General features: G+C 32.3%; 1 protein-coding gene across 11 annotated transcripts in view; it reads left to right on the plus strand.

The window, feature by feature from the left end:
* LOC129747362 (hemicentin-1-like) overlaps positions 1 to 18,820 on the plus strand; it is a 485,337-nt gene that overhangs the window by 447,935 nt on the left and 18,582 nt on the right. For all 11 annotated transcript variants that reach the window (XM_055741531.1, XM_055741527.1, XM_055741528.1 and 8 more), the window contains exons 8-9: positions 16,323 to 16,482; positions 16,903 to 17,199. In XM_055741531.1, the coding sequence (XP_055597506.1) occupies positions 16,323 to 16,482; positions 16,903 to 17,199 (457 nt within the window). The remainder of the gene's footprint in view (positions 1 to 16,322; positions 16,483 to 16,902; positions 17,200 to 18,820) is intronic.

Raw genomic sequence — 18,820 nt, forward strand, 5'->3', positions numbered from 1 at the left:
GAAGTACCCCTTCTTAGTAGTTTTCTTAGACTAATTTGTAGATTGTCCATAGCTTCAATTTCCAACAGGGTTTCTAGTATATTTTTATGTAAGTCACGACCTACATACGTTTTTTGACATTTTTTCGCGACAGTTCTGACAATGGAACACAAATGTCTAACGTAAGCCATGGACCCTCAATCTGAGCTCTCCGGAACACCCCAAAACGGTCAGTCTCGGGCCACACAAATGGGGGTTTGCCAATGATATCGCAAGAGTTGAACCCCAAAAGCCACTGTTTTATTGATCTTTACTCGACGGGAGCAGCAACTCGTTGAGGATTCGTCGTTACGTAGTCGCTACCCCTGCCTTGGCCTGCCTGCGTGCCGGAATCTGCAACGGCTAGGTGTTATTATTGCCGGCGAAATGACGGTCGTTTTAATTAACTCGGGAGAATGGTGCGATTTTCCTGATAAGTTAAAATGGTTCCCCTTCCGGCGTCCTGTAGCAGCTGCTGCCAGCCAACCAGCCTACTTTGATGCTCCAGTCAGTTAGCTGGCCATGAAAATGGGGCAGCCATTTGACACCGTTGTTTTATAAAGCCTTTTGGCTGAATAAAATTGTACAATAACGTTTTGATGAGTGAGTTAGTGGGCACAGAACCGTCATTCGCTTTGATGTCGCATCGCTCGTTCGCTCGCTTTTGTGTAAATTGATAGAGATTTTATTGTTCGAAGCTGCGGATAGATTACAATTTTATTACGCTGCGGTATTGATCACAATTTATTCTGCTTGGGTACATTGCAAAAATGGCCTTCCGGTTAATTGGGAGACAGTGAAAAACATTGGATTAAATTGTATGTTTCTGTATTGACTTTAAATGAATCATGGATATTTTTGTCACTTGTGTAGGGAATAGGATCAGTTATTGGAATGATTGTTTGAACATCAAACAGTTAGTGACTGGTTGTAAGAAAAAAAAAAACTATGGCATGGATTCACTGAATAGACTCGCATGTTCCATTTTATCTATTCTTGATACAATTTAACTTTTTTCTGATAATGACGACCATTGCAACACTTCCCCAGTACGATATGTTTATCCTTTTTTCTAAAATCGGTAACCTATCGCTAAAAAACCGATAATGAGTGAAGCTTTGATGGCTTTAACATAAAATCAATTTTATTGTTTTTTTTTTAATATTTAAATTATTCTACGTATGAGAGAATATGTACAGTAATCAAGACGTTTTTATTATTACATTTTTTAAGTTTGAGGATGTGAATTCTTCTTGCTAAAATACACGATTTTGTTTAGAATTCTGTTAAGAATCTGGATCAGGTTCAAATCAAGATCACGAACAGGACCTGGATCAGGATCAGGTTATGATAAGGACCTGGATCTGGATCAGGCTGGTCATCTTATTTCAGGTTAGGAGTTTAGATACGAATCAAGCTCTTGATAAGTAACAGGAACGAGATAACGTTCAAGATAAGTTTTTGGAACAGGATCGGTAACCTAATATAGAATTAAAATAAGTATCGAGTTAAGCATCAAGGCTTTCATCAGGAGCTGGATGTTCGAAATTAGGAATTTTTGTTTGACACAAAATTCTTGAGCTACCTTCAAGAGTGTTTCAAGGAGTTGAAATAAGCCCATTGGGAGGGATTTTAAGGCGTTTTTGGGATATTTTACTCGCAAAGGTATTGGCCATGTTACGAGATATTTCATTTGGAGCATTTTGATAATTAAGAAACACTATTTTCGGCTGTTTGAAGTAGAAGCCAAATATCCAATGTGTCTGAAGCCTAGCTGTGATTTTCTACTCACAGTGAATTTACAATATGATGTGGCAGCCAAATGAGTTATGTCGACTCTATTATGTGTTGTGACCCTACATGGTTGAATAATTCTACTGAAAGGGGGAACCAAAAGAAATCGGAAAAGTTGAAATTTTGTAATTGACGCCAAATTACTTGGAATTGCACGGAACGTGGAGATCTTTTGTATTATCTTTAAAAAAAAAATTGGGTAAAGAATCGTCTTTCTGTGACATAGCCGTTTATCAGAATTCAGAATCAGAAACTCCCAGAAAGTCGATGATTTTCCAACTTTGCTTTGGTTATTTTTAATTTTTTTAGTCAATTATGACCATTTTTTTTTTTAGATAACACCAGATTTCGAAATTTTATGCATTTGAAAGTCATTTGGCATCAAAATTTTAAAAAAATCCGATTTCCTTTGGTCCTGTTGAGACTAGCGCTTTAAGACACCCTTGAATGCTACTGATGTATTTTGAAAAAATACAAAATTTTAGGTGATTTTCTTCTTCCGTTCTTTTGATTTTTTTTTCGAACTTCGCTCAATGGATTAAATCAATAAATTGTATATATTCAGGCGTCTATAAGAAAACCGTGCTATGCAGCAGCAGGCCCGTTGGAAGGACTTCTCCATGGGTTTGGGGGGATTTCAAAATCAAATTGAGCTAGGAATAAATTAAACTGATAGAATTAAAAATAAATCCAAATCGTAGTTGCAAAACAATGCTTTTTTTGGTAAGTCATACATAAATTATCGAAAATAACGTTTCTCATTCTGAACTAGGAAATTAAAATTTAACTTTTTGCAGTCTTGTTAACAAATATGGACTCAGAATTTCCGAATACGAATTATAATACGAATTATACCAGAATTCAATGCTTCGGAAATTCCACGGTTATATCTCAAATTTAAAAGAAACACATTGTCGGTGATTTAATTTAATAAATTAAAATAAAAATATGGTTAACTTCAATTCAAGAGAACCAGTTATCAAAGTTAGAGATGAAATCATTTTTATATCATTATTCTCCCAGTTTTCAAAATAAAAAATAAAATTTTTGAAGTTCACAATAACAACTTAGCAACACAGCAGTTCATCTTTTAATGCTTATAATGAAAAAGTACAGGTTGGAAAATTTTATTTATTGAATTATCAATAAGAGACTAATGAAAAAAATAAGGAATTAAGGTTTCTGTTATAAATATTTAAAGGACAAAGCGAACACTAACTTTGTTAACATTGCGCATTTAAATTTTGTATGATAGTTGCTATTTTGAACAATTTTTAAAACTTTTCATAGATTTATTTTGAAAATCTTGATCAATTCAAAAAAGATAATAAGAATTAATAAAAATGAATGAATTTTCAGGCGCTGGTTTTAAAGTTTAAAGTTTAAAGCTCTGAATACTTTGTTGCTGTGAATTGAAATATGGGAAGGTCAAAAGATACAAATAATGTTTTTTCATTGATAATAATGATTCATTCACAAAATTTCATAAATGAAAAACAAACCGAATTTCACACAGAAATCCAAAATCCGATGAAAATTTTTTTTCGGGTAAAATACCAAACTATTACGAGAATTTCTATTAAATGATGGACTTTAAAATTTTGGATTTCTGTGAACCACATTTCTGATCAAAAAGAAAGAACGAGATTTAAACCTCCATGAAATCTTTTTAAACAATGCATTCAAAAGATTTCATGGGAAAACCCAATACTATTTAACATGCTTGCCTTTTCTATATGGTTTATCAAAAAATTTATATTGCCAAATTCGACGAATAAACACGGGAACGGGAAAATTGAGCATAGCCTTTTTTTATCCAAGATTTCATCATTTACTTGAGAAACCTGAAAAACCTATAAAAGGAAGAAATAAATTCAATCTATTTAAGATGGCATAAAGCCTTTCCACTAGGGATTATTAGCATTAAAGCTCTTTTCTACATTCGGTAAGGAATGATAGAATGTTTTTTAAGTTTAATTTCTTAAACTCAGATTTGCTTAAAGCGTAAGATCCCAGAGTACGAAAACGTAGTCTGGCAAATAAGGGACAGTTACATATAAGATGGAAGGGATCTTCCACATCTGATTCACAACTACCACATACTGGAGATTCAGCACGCTGAATGTTGTGCATGTGATAGTTGAGTTTCCAATGACCGGAGAGTGCTCTGATCAAGATGCTGCAATGAGATTTATCTAAAGTTAATAAGTAACTCGATATGATTGGAGATGGTTTTTCTAAAAATAATTTAGTTTGACGACAAGTGTCCAACTCTTCCCAGTATCGTTCATGCTGGTTAGAGGACCAAGTTTGAATTTGGTTTCTGAACCAACATGGTGATATTGGGACAGCCGGCTCTGGTCCGTAAAATTCCTTTTCCGACCCAGCTCTAGCGAGTTCTTCGGCGCATTCGTTTCCAAAAATTCCCTTATGTCCGGGTACCCATAGAAGGTTTAATCCATTGCCTTCAGCAAGTTCTTCGATTGCTTTCTGGCATGCGATTACCAGTTTTGATCTAGAACTGGAAGCACTGAGTGATTTGATAGCTGCTTGGCTATCTGAACAGAAATAAATTGTTCTGAACATAATCTTCTTTTGAAGTGCAATTTGCACTCCATACATAATAGCATATAGCTCAGCCTGAAAGACTGTACAATATTTTCCTAGAGGTTGAGCATGTTCTATGTTCAACTCGTGACAGTAAATTCCTGCACCTGCACGGCCGTTTGATAATGAACCGTCAGTATAGAATACAATATGAGAGGACATTTGGTCCTCTACGAAACCTGATAACCATTCTTGAGGAGAAGGAAATTTGACTTTAAACCCCATGTAGGGAAAACTACTCGAGAGTGTTAAATCGTTTGGCGCTAGATTAAACTTGTTTAATCTAACTAATTCAGGCCACACATTTGTATGACTCGATGATCTTTCGATATTTCCTGACAGCCAGAGACCAACTGCCTGTAGACGAAAAGCACATGAGAAGGCTTCCTGTTTTAGGAACAAGTGTAGAGGTTTGATAGAAAACAGGGCCTCTAGTGCTGCAGTAGGAGTTGTAGTGAACGATCCGGACATCCCCAAAAGACACATTCTTTGAAGGTGATTTAGTTTAGTCCGAACTGTTGCAACTTCTCCTTTCTGCCACCACACTAGACACCCATAGGCCAGAATTGGTCTTACTATTGTGCAATAAATCCAGTGAATATGTTTAGGTTTGAGTCCCCAGTTTTTTCCGATTGCACGTCGGCATTGTCCGAAGGCCATGCATGCTTTTTTTTTATTCTGAATTCGATGTGATCAGACAAGTTTAATTTGGAGTCAAGAATGACACCCAAATATTTAACTTGATTAGACACGGTGATTTCGGAACCATAAAACAGCAGAGGGCGCACCCCGCGGGTGATACGTTTTTTAGTAAATAAAACAATATTAGTTTTTAGAGGATTAACTGAAAGTTCTACATGAGAACACCATCGTTCAACAGAGCGCAGAGCTTGTTGCATTATATCAAATAATGTGCTTATGCACAAACCTCTTACCAGCAGAAGATAATCATCTGCGAATCTATAGGTTGGTATTCCACGGTCATTGAGTTTTCTCAACAAGCCGTCTGCAACTAGGTTCCACAAAAGAGGTGATAGTACACCTCCCTGTGGGCAACCACGTGTGCTAACTTTTGTTATTGAAGCCTGTCTTAAAGACGAATGAAGATTCCTGTTACTTAGCATTGCGCTAATCCAGTTAGTTATAACACTAGGCACTCCATGAAGTAGTGCCGCATCCATTATTGATGTAAACGAGACATTATCAAATGCTCCTTCTATGTCTAGAAATGCTCCTAGACATGATTATTTCTGTGAAAAACTATTTTCAATATTATGTACTACGTTGTGCAGAAGAGTTAATGTTGATTTTCCTGTTTGGTATGCATGTTGTGTCGCATTAAGCGGATGTTGGACAAGGCATTCTTGCCTGATATGATGATCAATTAAACGTTCAAGTGCTTTTAATAGAAATGAACTTAGACTAATAGGACGAAAGCTTTTGGCTTCGTCGTATGATGATCGTCCCCCTTTAGGGATGAATTTCACGGCTATCTGCCGCCAAAGTTTAGGAATATATCCATGAGCAAAACTGCTTATCATTATTTTTCTTAATATGTGTTTGAAATGATCGAAACCTTTTTGAAGCAAAACTGGAAATAAACCGTCACTTCCAGGAGATTTGTATTGAGCAAAACCATCGATAACCCATTTGATCGATTCTGTAGTAACTATTTTCCGAGCAAAATGCAAGGAATCTAGACTTCCAGAAAAGAACTCAGGCTCTATCGATGAATCTTGATCAACACATCCTGGAAAGTGAGTATTGAATAGACAACTTAATGTTTCTTCGTCGTTTGATGTATAATCACCAGTGATTGAATTTTGCTGAGCATGAATTGATCAACCTTCTCTCGCTCACTGCTTTACTCGGAAGCAAAGGTTGCTTTGAGGCAGCGAAAACGACAAAACCGATGATGCATACGCTCTCAATATGGCCCGCCTTCAAGAAGCAGTATACATTCGAGGCAGCGAATCCAAAAAACCAAACGAATGGCTCTCACTCATCTCCTGTTACAACCTTGAGGGAAGCGAATTCAAAAGGCAGAGCGAACCCGAGTCTCCTCGTTTGTGCCTGGATCGAATGCGTGAGGTTTTTCTGCTATTGCTATTATTGCACAGCAACCGCACGCAGGCAGCTAGTTTTTTCGTTTCTTTTCCTCCCTCCTCTTTGCACTATACGTTGCGGGCCGTGCAACGCAATAAGTTCGGTTGTTTTTGTTGTTGCCTCAACCTTTGCGGCGAGGTTGAAGATGTTCTCCTCAACGACAGCTATCGGCTGGAGTTATTCAAATTCAAGAACGTAAATGAGTATGTGTGCCTCGTCTTCTTCATGCATCATGTAGCAACCGAACGTTGAGAGAGTTCGTTCGGGGCAGCAAACGGATAGTGTCTCTCAGAGCAGATCCTCCTCATGGGGGGAGGTTTGAATGAATGTATATGTATCGTCTCCTGTATAGCTATGCGAGGCCTCAAAGTGTGTATTTTGAGAGCCTCTGATGAGAAAATTGGTGAGGATTTCAATCACTGATAATCACCACTAGGGGTTTTAAGGTATGACACCTGATAATCTTTTGATTTGGCTAAGACTTTATTTAACCTACTTGCTTCGTGCAAGCTTGAAATTTACATAGCTTTTTATTTACATAGTTTTCTGCCTCACGACATAACTTGGTGATCAAAATTTCTAAAATTTACTCGGTTCATGGCAACCGTTTTCCAATTTCTCGGTCATCCCACATTTGAAAAAACTATTTCAAAATCATTTCTTACACAATTAAAACAATTGAAACTAAAAAAAAATTTTCGGTGTAAATTGCATAGTTAAGTCCATTAAGTTATATCCGTTGACGATATTTTTTCTTTGAATTCAAAGTCCACAAATTTCTAGAAGCCCACAAAATCCAATATTCAAATAGATTTAAAAGTTTTAAAACCTCTTAAAACTCCCGCATTTTAGGGAATGGGGAAAAGTGAACAATAAAAAAAAATCTTTTTTCGCAGAAGTCAAAATAACTTTCGGTCGTTTGGAAAGTTGAAAATTGATTTCAAACAAAAATTTCTAATTTATTTGTAATGTTTTTAAATTAAGTCTTAAAATTGAGGGAACTTCTCATAAGAGTTTGACCTTGCTACAAAAGTTTTTTAGAAAAAAATTCATATTTAGATTCAGGACACCAAAACTTCTCGAAATTGCCTCTTAAATTGTCTACACCATGGAAAAAATGTGATTTTGTGGCCTTGTGTAAGTAATCTAAATCCTTTCAACTGTGGAGTTGAACATTCAGAAGAGCACAGAGGAACACAAAATAAAATCCTTAAATTTGTTTTTGAAAAAAAAATAATATCATAAATAAATTGCTATTGAATCCCTTTTTGAATTTATTTTTACTTATTCTGCTCATGATAGTAGAGAACATCTGTCAAACGGCACCCAACTGGTTGAAGTGTGAAATCAGTATTTGCTGAATTAATTTTGATTGGATTCAAATGATGAACTTGTGTCGTTACACTTATTTTGACCACTCCATTCTAAAAACGTGGTTGGGTTTTTAGTGTCAAAATTAGATTTTCAATACAAAAGTTTCATTGAACTGCAAATCAAAATTTAAAATAAAAAAATGGTTTCAACTCATGAATATCATTTTATATGTTTTTAATTAAATGATTTAGGCCTAGATTGAAAAAGGACTAAATTTTGCCGAAATCGAGCCAATTTCTGCCATGTTCGTTTAACTTTAGTTTTGGATATAATTGGGATCAAGTAATTCCCCATTACTACGGTTAATTCATTTCTTGAACTAAACATTTTACTTGGAAAAGATCTCCATGGAGGGAGGGGTGTTGAAGCAGTTTACCTTGTCTTGAAAATTTAATAACTTGAGGAGTTGTTAAATAAACTGCTTCAACTGTAAAATTGAACTAACCCTTCGTTTCGTTAATGTATGAAAAAAGTAAAAAATCGTACTTTATTTTTTTTTATGTACACATCCCCAACTGTTTAAAATTATTTTTAAGCGAAAATAAAAAATCATGAAATAAAAAGTCAAAAAAAGGGGGAACCATAGACAAATTGCCCAGGGTTCCGTAGGTTTTATCTTGCCCTGATAATTTTATTCAGTGCTATTTTCATCCAAAAGATTAACGAACATATAGCGAGTTTTATTGAATTTAAAGAAGTTGAACAATTGCTACCTGCTTAATTAGTTAAAATTCAGATTGTTTAAGTGCTTTCATACCACTGAGCGCCTATTTTTTGATTTATTGTTTGAGTTCATTTTCCTTTAGATGATTCTCATCGATCTTGCTATGAGTTCCCTCATTGTCTAAGTAATAACTCGTGTTTCGTTTCAATTGTAAAACTATCGATCAAAAAGCCCGAGAGAAAGTGGTGACAACTTCTAAACTACATTTATTGCCCCAGAGGCCCCAGTCGAGCGAGATGACCGCTCATATTTTTCTCCCCCTCAGAGTGGGTGTAGCCAAAGCAGAAGTGAACGGATAAGCAACACTCAATTATTCCGATGAAAAATGTTAGGGACAGTGTCCCATAAAAAGTGAAAAATGTTCCCCCCAAAAATACAACAAAGATTGAAAAATCAAAAACCTAGTGAGTGGGAAAGACTGAATGAGAAAATGCTCCTCCAGAGTGAGGCAACGACAATAAATCAAAACTTGATTCGACCGAACGGTTGCCATCAGAAGCGATTTCTCGTTGAGTTCTCATCCCTTTTTTCCTGTTGGCAAACGGTTTTCTCACCTTGCCTCATCGAGACGAGTTCACCTACCTAAAATTGAGGAAAAAAAACCTTTGAGCAAATCGAGACGACGACGACATTGATCTTGTTTGCTTGAATGCTGGCGCTCTGCTGTTGGTGGTGCGCAATCCATCTGAGAGTTTTCCACATTTCGAAAACCGGGCACAATCATTCTTCACACAATTGGTCGAAAATGAAAAAGGAAGGACCTGGGCTGAGCTGAGCTGAAGAGGAGTGAGGGTTCCAACTTCCTCTAAATTTAGAATTGATTTGACTTTGATTGATACCACACCGTTTGGCTTGTGCTGGTGCTGCATGCATGCATTTGGGGATCATCCAGTTTGCAGTTATGTGTTATAGTAGGTACCTAGTAGTGGGTTTCTGACAATTTCGTCTATCGTCGTCGTCTGCCGGAAGTGGAGACCGGTCTCGAAATCCCCGGAGAGTTGTTGGTTGTTGCAAAGGGTTACTATCGGAAGTTTGTGGGTTATGGCTTTCGGTTTTTGGCTTTTGGTTGGCAGGCTGGCAAATTTTCCTCGGCATGGAACTTTGATATTTCATGCTTTTCGGTTATTACAAACAGCCTCAGTTTTGTTTCACGTTGAATATTATGGAATGCATACATGCGTGCTCTGACTAGTGGCTCCAGAGAGTCGAAATTGATTCGATGATTGGTATGTTTAAATTTTGCGCTTCGTGTGGATGTGGCTAAATTTGCTTTGATTATAACATTTGGGTATGATCAAATTGTTGCTTTGATTGCAAATTGAAATTTGGGAAAATTATTGGCAATTGAAAACAAATAAAAGGTATTCAATTATGACAAACTTTCGGAAAAGTTTTGCACAACGCCATTGTAGCTAATTTTTAACTATAAAGGAAAGTTTGCTTGATCGATAAAGAGTTTAGTAGGTTCATCAATACTTAAGTTGAGTGAAATCATTTCTTGTCATTCTTTGCCATTTTTCGTGGATTTTGTTGATCATGTCAAATTTGTATTTTTGGAAATTTTGTCAATTTTGTCAATTTTGTCAATTTTGTCAATTTTGTCAATTTTGTCAATTTTGTCAATTTTGTCAATTTTGTCAATTTTGTCAATTTTGTCAATTTTGTCAATTTTGTCAATTTTGTCAATTTTATCAATTTTGTCAATTTTGTCAATTTTGTCAATTTTGTCAATTTTGTCAATTTTGTCAATTTTGTCAATTTTGTCAATTTTGTCAATTTTGTCAATTTTGTCAATTTTGTCAATTTTGTCAATTTTGTCAATTTTGTCAATTTTGTCAATTTTGTCAATTTTGTCAATTTTGTCAATTTTGTCAATTTTGTCAATTTTGTCAATTTTGTCAATTTTGTCAATTTTGTCAATTTTGTCAATTTTGTCAATTTTGTCAATTTTGTCAATTTTGTCAATTTTGTCAATTTTGTCAATTTTGTCAATTTTGTCAATTTTGTCAATTTTGTCCATTTTGTCAATTTTGTCAATTTTGTAAATTTTGCCAATTTTGTCAATTTTGTCAATTTTGTCAATTTTGTCAATTTTGTCAATTTTGTCAATTTTGTCAATTTTGTCAATTTTGTCAATTTTGTAAATTTTGTCAATTTTGTCAATTTTGTCAATTTTGTCAATTTTGTCAATTTTGTCAATTTTGTCAACTTTGTCAATTTTGTCAATTTTGTCAATTTTGTCAATTTTGTCAATTTTGTCAATTTTGTCAATTTTGTCAATTTTGTCAATTTTGTCAATTTTGTCAATTTTGTCAATTTTGTCAATTTTGTCAATTTTGTCAATTTTGTCAATTTTGTCAATTTTGTCAATTTTGTCAATTTTGTCAATTTTGTCAATTTTGTCAATTTTGTCAATTTTGTCAATTTTGTCAATTTTGTCAATTTTGTCAATTTTGTCAATTTTGTCAATTTTGTCAATTTTGTCAATTTTGTCAATTTTGTCAATTTTGTCAATTTTGTCAATTTTGTCAATTTTGTCAATTTTGTCAATTTTGTCAATTTTGTCAATTTTGTCAATTTTGTCAATTTAGTCAATTTTGTCAATATTGTCAATTTTGTCAATTTTGTCAATTTTGTCAATTTTGTCAATTTTGTCAATTTTGTCAATTTTGTCAATTTTGTCAATTTTTTTAATTTTGTCAATTTTGTCAATTTGTCAATTTTGTCAATTTTGTCAATTTTGTCATTTTTGTCATTTTTTTCCATTTTGTCAATTTTGTCAATTTTGTCAATTTTGTCAATTTTGTCAATTTTGTCAATTTTGTCAATTTTGTCAATTTTGTCAATTTTGTCAATTTTGTCAATTTTGTCAATTTTGTCAATTTTGTCAATTTTGTCAATTTTGTCAATTTTGTCCATTTTGTCAATTTTGTCAATTTTGTAAATTTTGCCAATTTTGTCAATTTTGTCAATTTTGTCAATTTTGTCAATTTTGTCAATTTTGTCAATTTTGTCAATTTTGTCAATTTTGTCAATTTTGTCAATTTTGTCAATTTTGTCAATATTGTCAATTTTGTCAATTTTGTCAATTTTGTCAATTTTGTCTATTTTGTCAATTTTGTCAATTTTGTCAATTTTGTCAATTTTGTCAATTTTGTCAATTTTGTCAATTTTGTCAATTTTGTCAATTATGTCAATTTTGTCAATTTTGTCAATTTTGTCAATTTTGTCAATTTTGTCAATTTTGTCAATTTTGTCAATTTTGTCAATTTTGTCAATTTTGTCAATTTTGTCAATTTTGTCAATTTTGTCAATTTTGTCAATTTTGTCAATTTTGTCAATTTTGTCAATTTTGTCAATTTTGTCAATTTTGTCAATTTTGTCAATTTTGTCAATTTTGTCAATTTTGTCAATTTTGTCAATTTTGTCAATTTTGTCAATTTTGTCAATTTTGTAAATTTTGTCAATTTTGTCAATTTTGTCATTTTTGTCATTTTTAATCATTTTTGTCATTTTTTGTTATTTTTGTCATTTTTAATCATTTTTGTCATTTTTTGTTATTTTGGTCATTTTTGAATTTTTTGTCATTTTTTTCATTTTTGTCATTTTTGTCATTTTTGTCATTTTTGTCATTTTTGTCATTTTTGTCATTTTTGTCATTTTTGTCATTTTTGTCATTTTTGTCATTTTTGTCATTTTTGTCATTTTTGTCATTTTTGTCATTTTTGTCATTTTTGTCATTTTTGTCATTTTTGTCATTTTTGTCATTTTTGTCATTTTTGTCATTTTTGTCATTTTTGTCATTTTTGTCATTTTTGTCATTTTTGTCATTTTTGTCATTTTTGTCATTTTTGTCATTTTTGTCATTTTTGTCATTTTTGTCATTTTTGTCATTTTTGTCATTTTTGTCATTTTTGTCATTTTTGTCATTTTTGTCATTTTTGTCATTTTTGTCATTTTTGTCATTTTTGTCATTTTTGTCATTTTTGTCATTTTTGTCATTTTTGTCATTTTTGTCATTTTTGTCATTTTTGTCATTTTTGTCATTTTTGTCATTTTTGTCATTTTTGTCATTTTTGTCATTTTTGTCATTTTTGTCATTTTTGTCATTTTTGTCATTTTTGTCATTTTTGTCATTTTTGTCATTTTTGTCATTTTTGTCATTTTTGTCATTTTTGTCATTTTTGTCATTTTTGTCATTTTTGTCATTTTTGTCATTTTTGTCATTTTTGTCAATTTTGTCAATTTTGTCAATTTTGTCAATTTTGTCAATTTTGTCAATTTTGTCAATTTTGTCAATTTTGTCAATTTTGTCAATTTTGTCAATTTTGTCAATTTTGTCAATTTTGTCAATTTTGTCAATTTTGTCAATTTTGTCAATTTTGTCAATTTTGTCAATTTTGTCAATTTTGTCAATTTTGGCAATTTTGTCAATTTTGTCAATTTTGTCAATTTTGTCAATTTTGTCAATTTTGTCAATTTTGTCAATTTTGTCAATTTTGTCAATTTTGTCAATTTTGTCAATTTTGTCAATTTTGTCAATATTGTCAATTTTGTCAATTTTGTCAATTTTGTCAATTTTGTCAATTTTGTCAATTTTGTCAATTTTTTTAATTTTGTCAATTTTGTCAATTTGTCAATTTTGTCAATTTTGTCAATTTTGTCATTTTTGTCAATTTTTTCCATTTTGTCAATTTTGTCAATTTTGTCAATTTTGTCAATTTTGTCAATTTTGTCAATTTTGTCAATTTTGTCAATTTTGTCAATTTTGTCAATTTTGTCAATTTTGTCAATTTTGTCAATTTTGTCAATTTTGTCAATTTTGTCAATTTTGTCAATTTTGTCAATTTTGTCAATTTTGTCAATTTTGTCAATTTTGTCAATTTTGTCAATTTTGTAAATTTTGCCAATTTTGCCAATTTTGTCAATTTTGTCAATTTTGTCAATTTTGTCAATTTTGTCAATTTTGTCAATTTTGTCAATTTTGTCAATTTTGTCAATTTTGTCAAATTTGTCAATTTTGTCAATTTTGTCAATTTTGTCAATTTTGTCAATTTGGTCAATTTTGTCAATTTTGTCAATTTTGTCAATTTTGTCAATTTTGTCAATTTTGTCAATTTTGTCAATTTTGTCAATTTTGTCAATTTTGTCAATTTTGTCAATTTTGTCAATTTTGTCAATTTTGTCAATTTTGTCAATTTTGTCAATTTTGTCAATTTTGTCAATTTTGTCAATTTTGTCAATTTTGTCAATTTTGTCAATTTTGTCAATTTTGTCAATTTTGTCAATTTTGTCAATTTTGTCAATTTTGTCAATTTTGTCAATTTTGTCAATTTTGTCAACTTTGTCAATTTTGTCAATTTTGTCAATTTTGTCATTTTTGTCATTTTTAATCATTTTTGTCATTTTTTGTTATTTTTGTCATTTTTGTCATTTTTGTCATTTTTTGTTATTTTTGTCATTTTTGAAATTTTTGTCATTTTTGTCATTTTTAACATTTTTGTCATTTTTGTCATTTTTGTCATTTTTGTCATTTTTGTCATTTTTGTCATTTTTGTCATTTTTGTCATTTTTGTCATTTTTGTCATTTTTGTCATTTTTGTCATTTTTGTCATTTTTGTCATTTTTGTCATTTTTGTCATTTTTGTCATTTTTGTCATTTTGTCATTTTTGTCATTTTTGTCATTTTTGTCATTTTTGTAATTTTTGTCATTTTTGTCATTTTTGTCATTTTTGTCAATTTTGTCATTTTTGTCATTTTTGTCATTTTTGTCATTTTTTGTCATTTTTGTCATTTTTGTCATTTTTGTCATTTTTGTCATTTTTGTCATTTTTGTCATTTTTGTCATTTTTGTCATTTTTGTCATTTTTGTCATTTTTGTCATTTTTGTCATTTTTGTCATTTTTGTCATTTTTGTCATTTTTGTCATTTTTGTTATTTTTGTCATTTTTGTCATTTTTGTCATTTTTGTCATTTTTGTCATTTTTGTCATTTTTGTCATTTTTGTAATTTTTGTCATTTTTGTCATTTTTGTCATTTTTGTCATTTTTGTCATTTTTGTCATTTTTGTCATTTTTGTCATTTTTGTCATTTTTGTCATTTTTGTCATTTTTGTCATTTTTGTCATTTTTGTCATTTTTGTCATTTTTGTCATTTTTGTCATTTTTGTCATTTTTGTCATGTTTGTCATTTTTGTCATTTTTGTCATTTTTGTCATTTTTGTCATTTTTGTCATTTTTGTCATTTTTGTCATTTTTGTCATTTTTGTCATTTTTGTCATTTTTGTCATTTTTGTCATTTTTGTCATTTTTGTCATTTTTGTCATTTTTGTCATTTTTGTCATTTTTGTCATTTTTGTCATTTTTGTCATTTTTGTCATTTTTGTCATTTTTGTAATTTTTGTCATTTTTGTCATTTTTGTCATTTTTGTCATTTTTGTCATTTTTGTCATTTTTGTCATTTTTGTCATTTTTGTCATTTTTGTCATTTTTGTCATTTTTGTCATTTTTTGTCATTTTTGTCATTTTTGTCATTTTTGTCATTTTTGTCATTTTTGTCATTTTTGTCATTTTTGTCATTTTTGTCATTTTTGTCATTTTTGTCATTTTTGTCATTTTTGTCATTTTTGTCATTTTTGTCATTTTTGTCATTTTTGTCATTTTTGTCATTTTTGTCATTTTTGTCATTTTTGTCATTTTTGTCATTTTTGTTATTTTTGTCATTTTTGTCATTTTTGTCATTTTTGTCATTTTTGTCATTTTTGTCATTTTTGTCATTTTTGTAATTTTTGTCATTTTTGTCATTTTTGTCATTTTTGTCATTTTTGTCATTTTTGTCATTTTTGTCATTTTTGTCATTTTTGTCATTTTTGTCATTTTTGTCATTTTTGTCATTTTTGTCATTTTTGTCATTTTTGTCATTTTTGTCATTTTTGTCATTTTTGTCATTTTTGTCATTTTTGTCATTTTTGTCATTTTTGTCATTTTTGTCATTTTTGTCATTTTTGTCATTTTTGTCATTTTTGTCATTTTTGTCATTTTTGTCATTTTTGTCATTTTTGTCATTTTTGTCATTTTTGTCATTTTTGTCATTTTTGTCATTTTTGTCATTTTTGTCATTTTTGTCATTTTTGTCATTTTTGTCATTTTTGACATTTTTGTCATTTTTGTCATTTTTGTCATTTTTGTCATTTTTGTCATTTTTGTCATTTTTGTCATTTTTGTCATTTTTTTCATTTTTGTCATTTTTGTCATTTTTGTCATTTTTGTCATTTTTGTCATTTTTGTCATTTTTGTCATTTTTGTCATTTTTGTCCTTTTTCGCATTTTTGGAACTGTTTTAAAAGTTTCAGCTTAATAAATAAGCAACTCCAAATTGCAAAAAATATTCGTGTTTCATGGCCTTTATGAAAACAATTTTTCTTCACATATTTATCAAAAAATTATAATGGGTTTAGTAAATATTAGTTTACTGTCAAGCATAAAGGTTCTCGTTTGTTTATTAAATATGAAAAAAATAGACAAGATAAAATGAATTAAACATTCAAAAAAAGGTTTCTGACAACCCTACCGGTTTAGCACTTTGATTTGCACTAGAAAATAGTGGGGATAAAAACCTCTAAAAGTAACCGCAGTATTTCGTTTTCATCCATGTAACTGATTTTTTTCTGCTTTCTTTTCTCTTCCCCTGGTGTTGCAGTATTTACAAAACGACGGCACATTCGAGACCATCAGTCAGATGATTTTTACCGCAACCCGCTTCGAGAACGGTGCATCGATTCGCTGTGAGGCAGACAACATTGTGATGCGTGAGGACGGCGACCGGCCACTGCACGATACCCTCACGCTCGAGGTCATGTGTGAGTATCGAGCGAAATCCCTGTCCTGGGTTCTGTTCTGTTCGATGTCCGGTGTCCGAAATCCTCCCGAAAGCCCTTGCAATCACTCTTTTTTCTACGACATACATATACCCCCACGATGAATTTCGCGCTACACAAAAGAGAGAAAAGGGAGAGTGCAGTATCAGCGGTATTAAATTGCCCCGCGATGACATGATTTATGTCCATCCGAGAGCTGGCCCCCCGGATTATGTTCAACCTCCCATAGCAACTAACCTATAAACGTTCTCTGTTTGTGTACTTACCTATTTGTTTCATCTTTTCTCCCGTCCATTTGTGCCTCTTTGCTAACAACAACAACATTGTGGAAACATCCCGGACAACAAATCACCCCACCACGAATCACGACGCACCAATCTCCCTCTCACTCGGGACTCGCAGATCCACCGGTGGTTTCGGTTAAGCCGGACAACATCACCGTCAACGAGACGAAGGATTTTCTCATGTTCTGCGATTACGAGGCCAACCCGGCGTCCCTGGAAATCGTCAAATGGTTCCGGAATGGACAGGAGATCAAGCTCGGAGGGGGAGCTCATCGATACGAAGGGGGCAATCCGGAGCAAACGGCCCTGCTGATCAAAAACTCGACCCGCTTCGACATCGGAACCTACACGTGCGAGCTGTCCAACTCGATCGGGTCCGACGTGTCCGATAACGAGATTTATGTCGATGTTCTGTGTATGTATAATTTTGTACCACACTGTACTGTACCTACTGTATGTTGATTTTGATTCATTGTCCCGAACTCATTGACAAAGCCTACTTTCAGGCTGAGGCTGTGTTGTTTTATGTTATTTTTGCCTGAGAGAGAGATAGCAAACGAGAATGAATGAATGAATGCGAAGAGATGATGAAACCAGATTATGGCAAAGTCATCGCGCGAAAACTTTGTCATTGGTTGGTGGTTGACTTTGTTGTCATGTCACAACGCAGATCAATCTAGCCCCTGGCACTGGGAGAGGTTAAGTTGTGTGTCAGAGGCGAGACGAGATTCGTCATATCATGTAGGACATTTGACATGTTGAGATTCATTCTTTTGCCCTTTCATTGTGTATGTTTACTGTTGCGAGACAACAGCCTTACAGTAAGTAGGTAGACATAACTCGCTTTGATGGGGAAAATTCAGTAAAGTGTTAATAGGCTTAAAGGACATCGGGTGGAGTTGATTTATGTCTGTTGGTATGCTTGTAATTCTTGCGTGCCTTAAAGAACTCAGTAGTTGATAGAATGTGCGTTGTTATGTTTTTCGAAAAAAAAAAATGTTTTAGTCACTTCTACAAGTATAATAGATCTTCCTAGTTGAACTGATTATATAAAAAAAATCAAACGAAATTTTCTGAATATCGGTTCAGACCAATACACTTCATTATGAGTGTATTCAAAAAAATGCAAAACTTTGTTTTGTGAATAACATTCGTATGTATGAATGGAAGTTTATCAAATTTCCAGCGAAGTTGCTTAGTAATGTAATATTTACATGCGCAAATTTTCATGACGTTGTGACAAGCGGTTTTGAGATAGCGTCCTATAAAAAAGTTTATCGACTTTTATTTTTAGGCACACTGTGGAACTTTTTGAAGAGCTATGCAAGGAAAACAGTTGCATTTGGAGGCAGCCTTCTTTGTATATTTATGCCATAGTTTGTAGTTGATAACAAGCTGAACTTACATGTAGCTCGAGCACAAAATTATTTCTTTATAAACTCGTCAAACAAATTGTTTTCTTCATTTAGATTCAGATGAATTCAAACTGAAGCTCTTTGAACCCTCAGAAATTTTACTTAACAGAATAATTTAAGCACTTGCAACCTTCTTATTATCTTGCGAATTGTACATGAAGAGTAAAAGCATTATATTGGTATGGATCCAAGACATGTCGACATTATTGAAAACGAGAGAGCCGACCAATTTGCTAATGAAGGTCCATCCAAGGAAGAGTTTTCAAAAAAGATAGGCACGTTTTCCCAGGATTTGATCAAAACGATCATTATGAACAAAAGGTTTTGACTAGACTTAGAATCGGCCACCGTCGACTTAATCATGACTATCTTCTTACTACTTATTCGTCTCCTCATATATGTATGTAAAATCCATCTTACTGTTGACCATATCTTCTTAGAGTGCACCATGTTACTTCCAAAAATGCGATTGTTGAAACTTGGTAATTTTAATGAGATTTTTTTTTAATTTTTTTTTATATTACTTGGTCTTTGAATAAGGAATTACCATACAGACAAATTTCTTAAAAACTAGGTTATTCTACTTATGTCTAGTTTAAATTTACGTTTACACCCATTGAA

This window comes from Uranotaenia lowii, chromosome 2 (genome assembly GCF_029784155.1).
Source record: "Uranotaenia lowii strain MFRU-FL chromosome 2, ASM2978415v1, whole genome shotgun sequence".
Lineage (NCBI taxonomy): Eukaryota > Metazoa > Arthropoda > Insecta > Diptera > Culicidae > Uranotaenia > Uranotaenia lowii.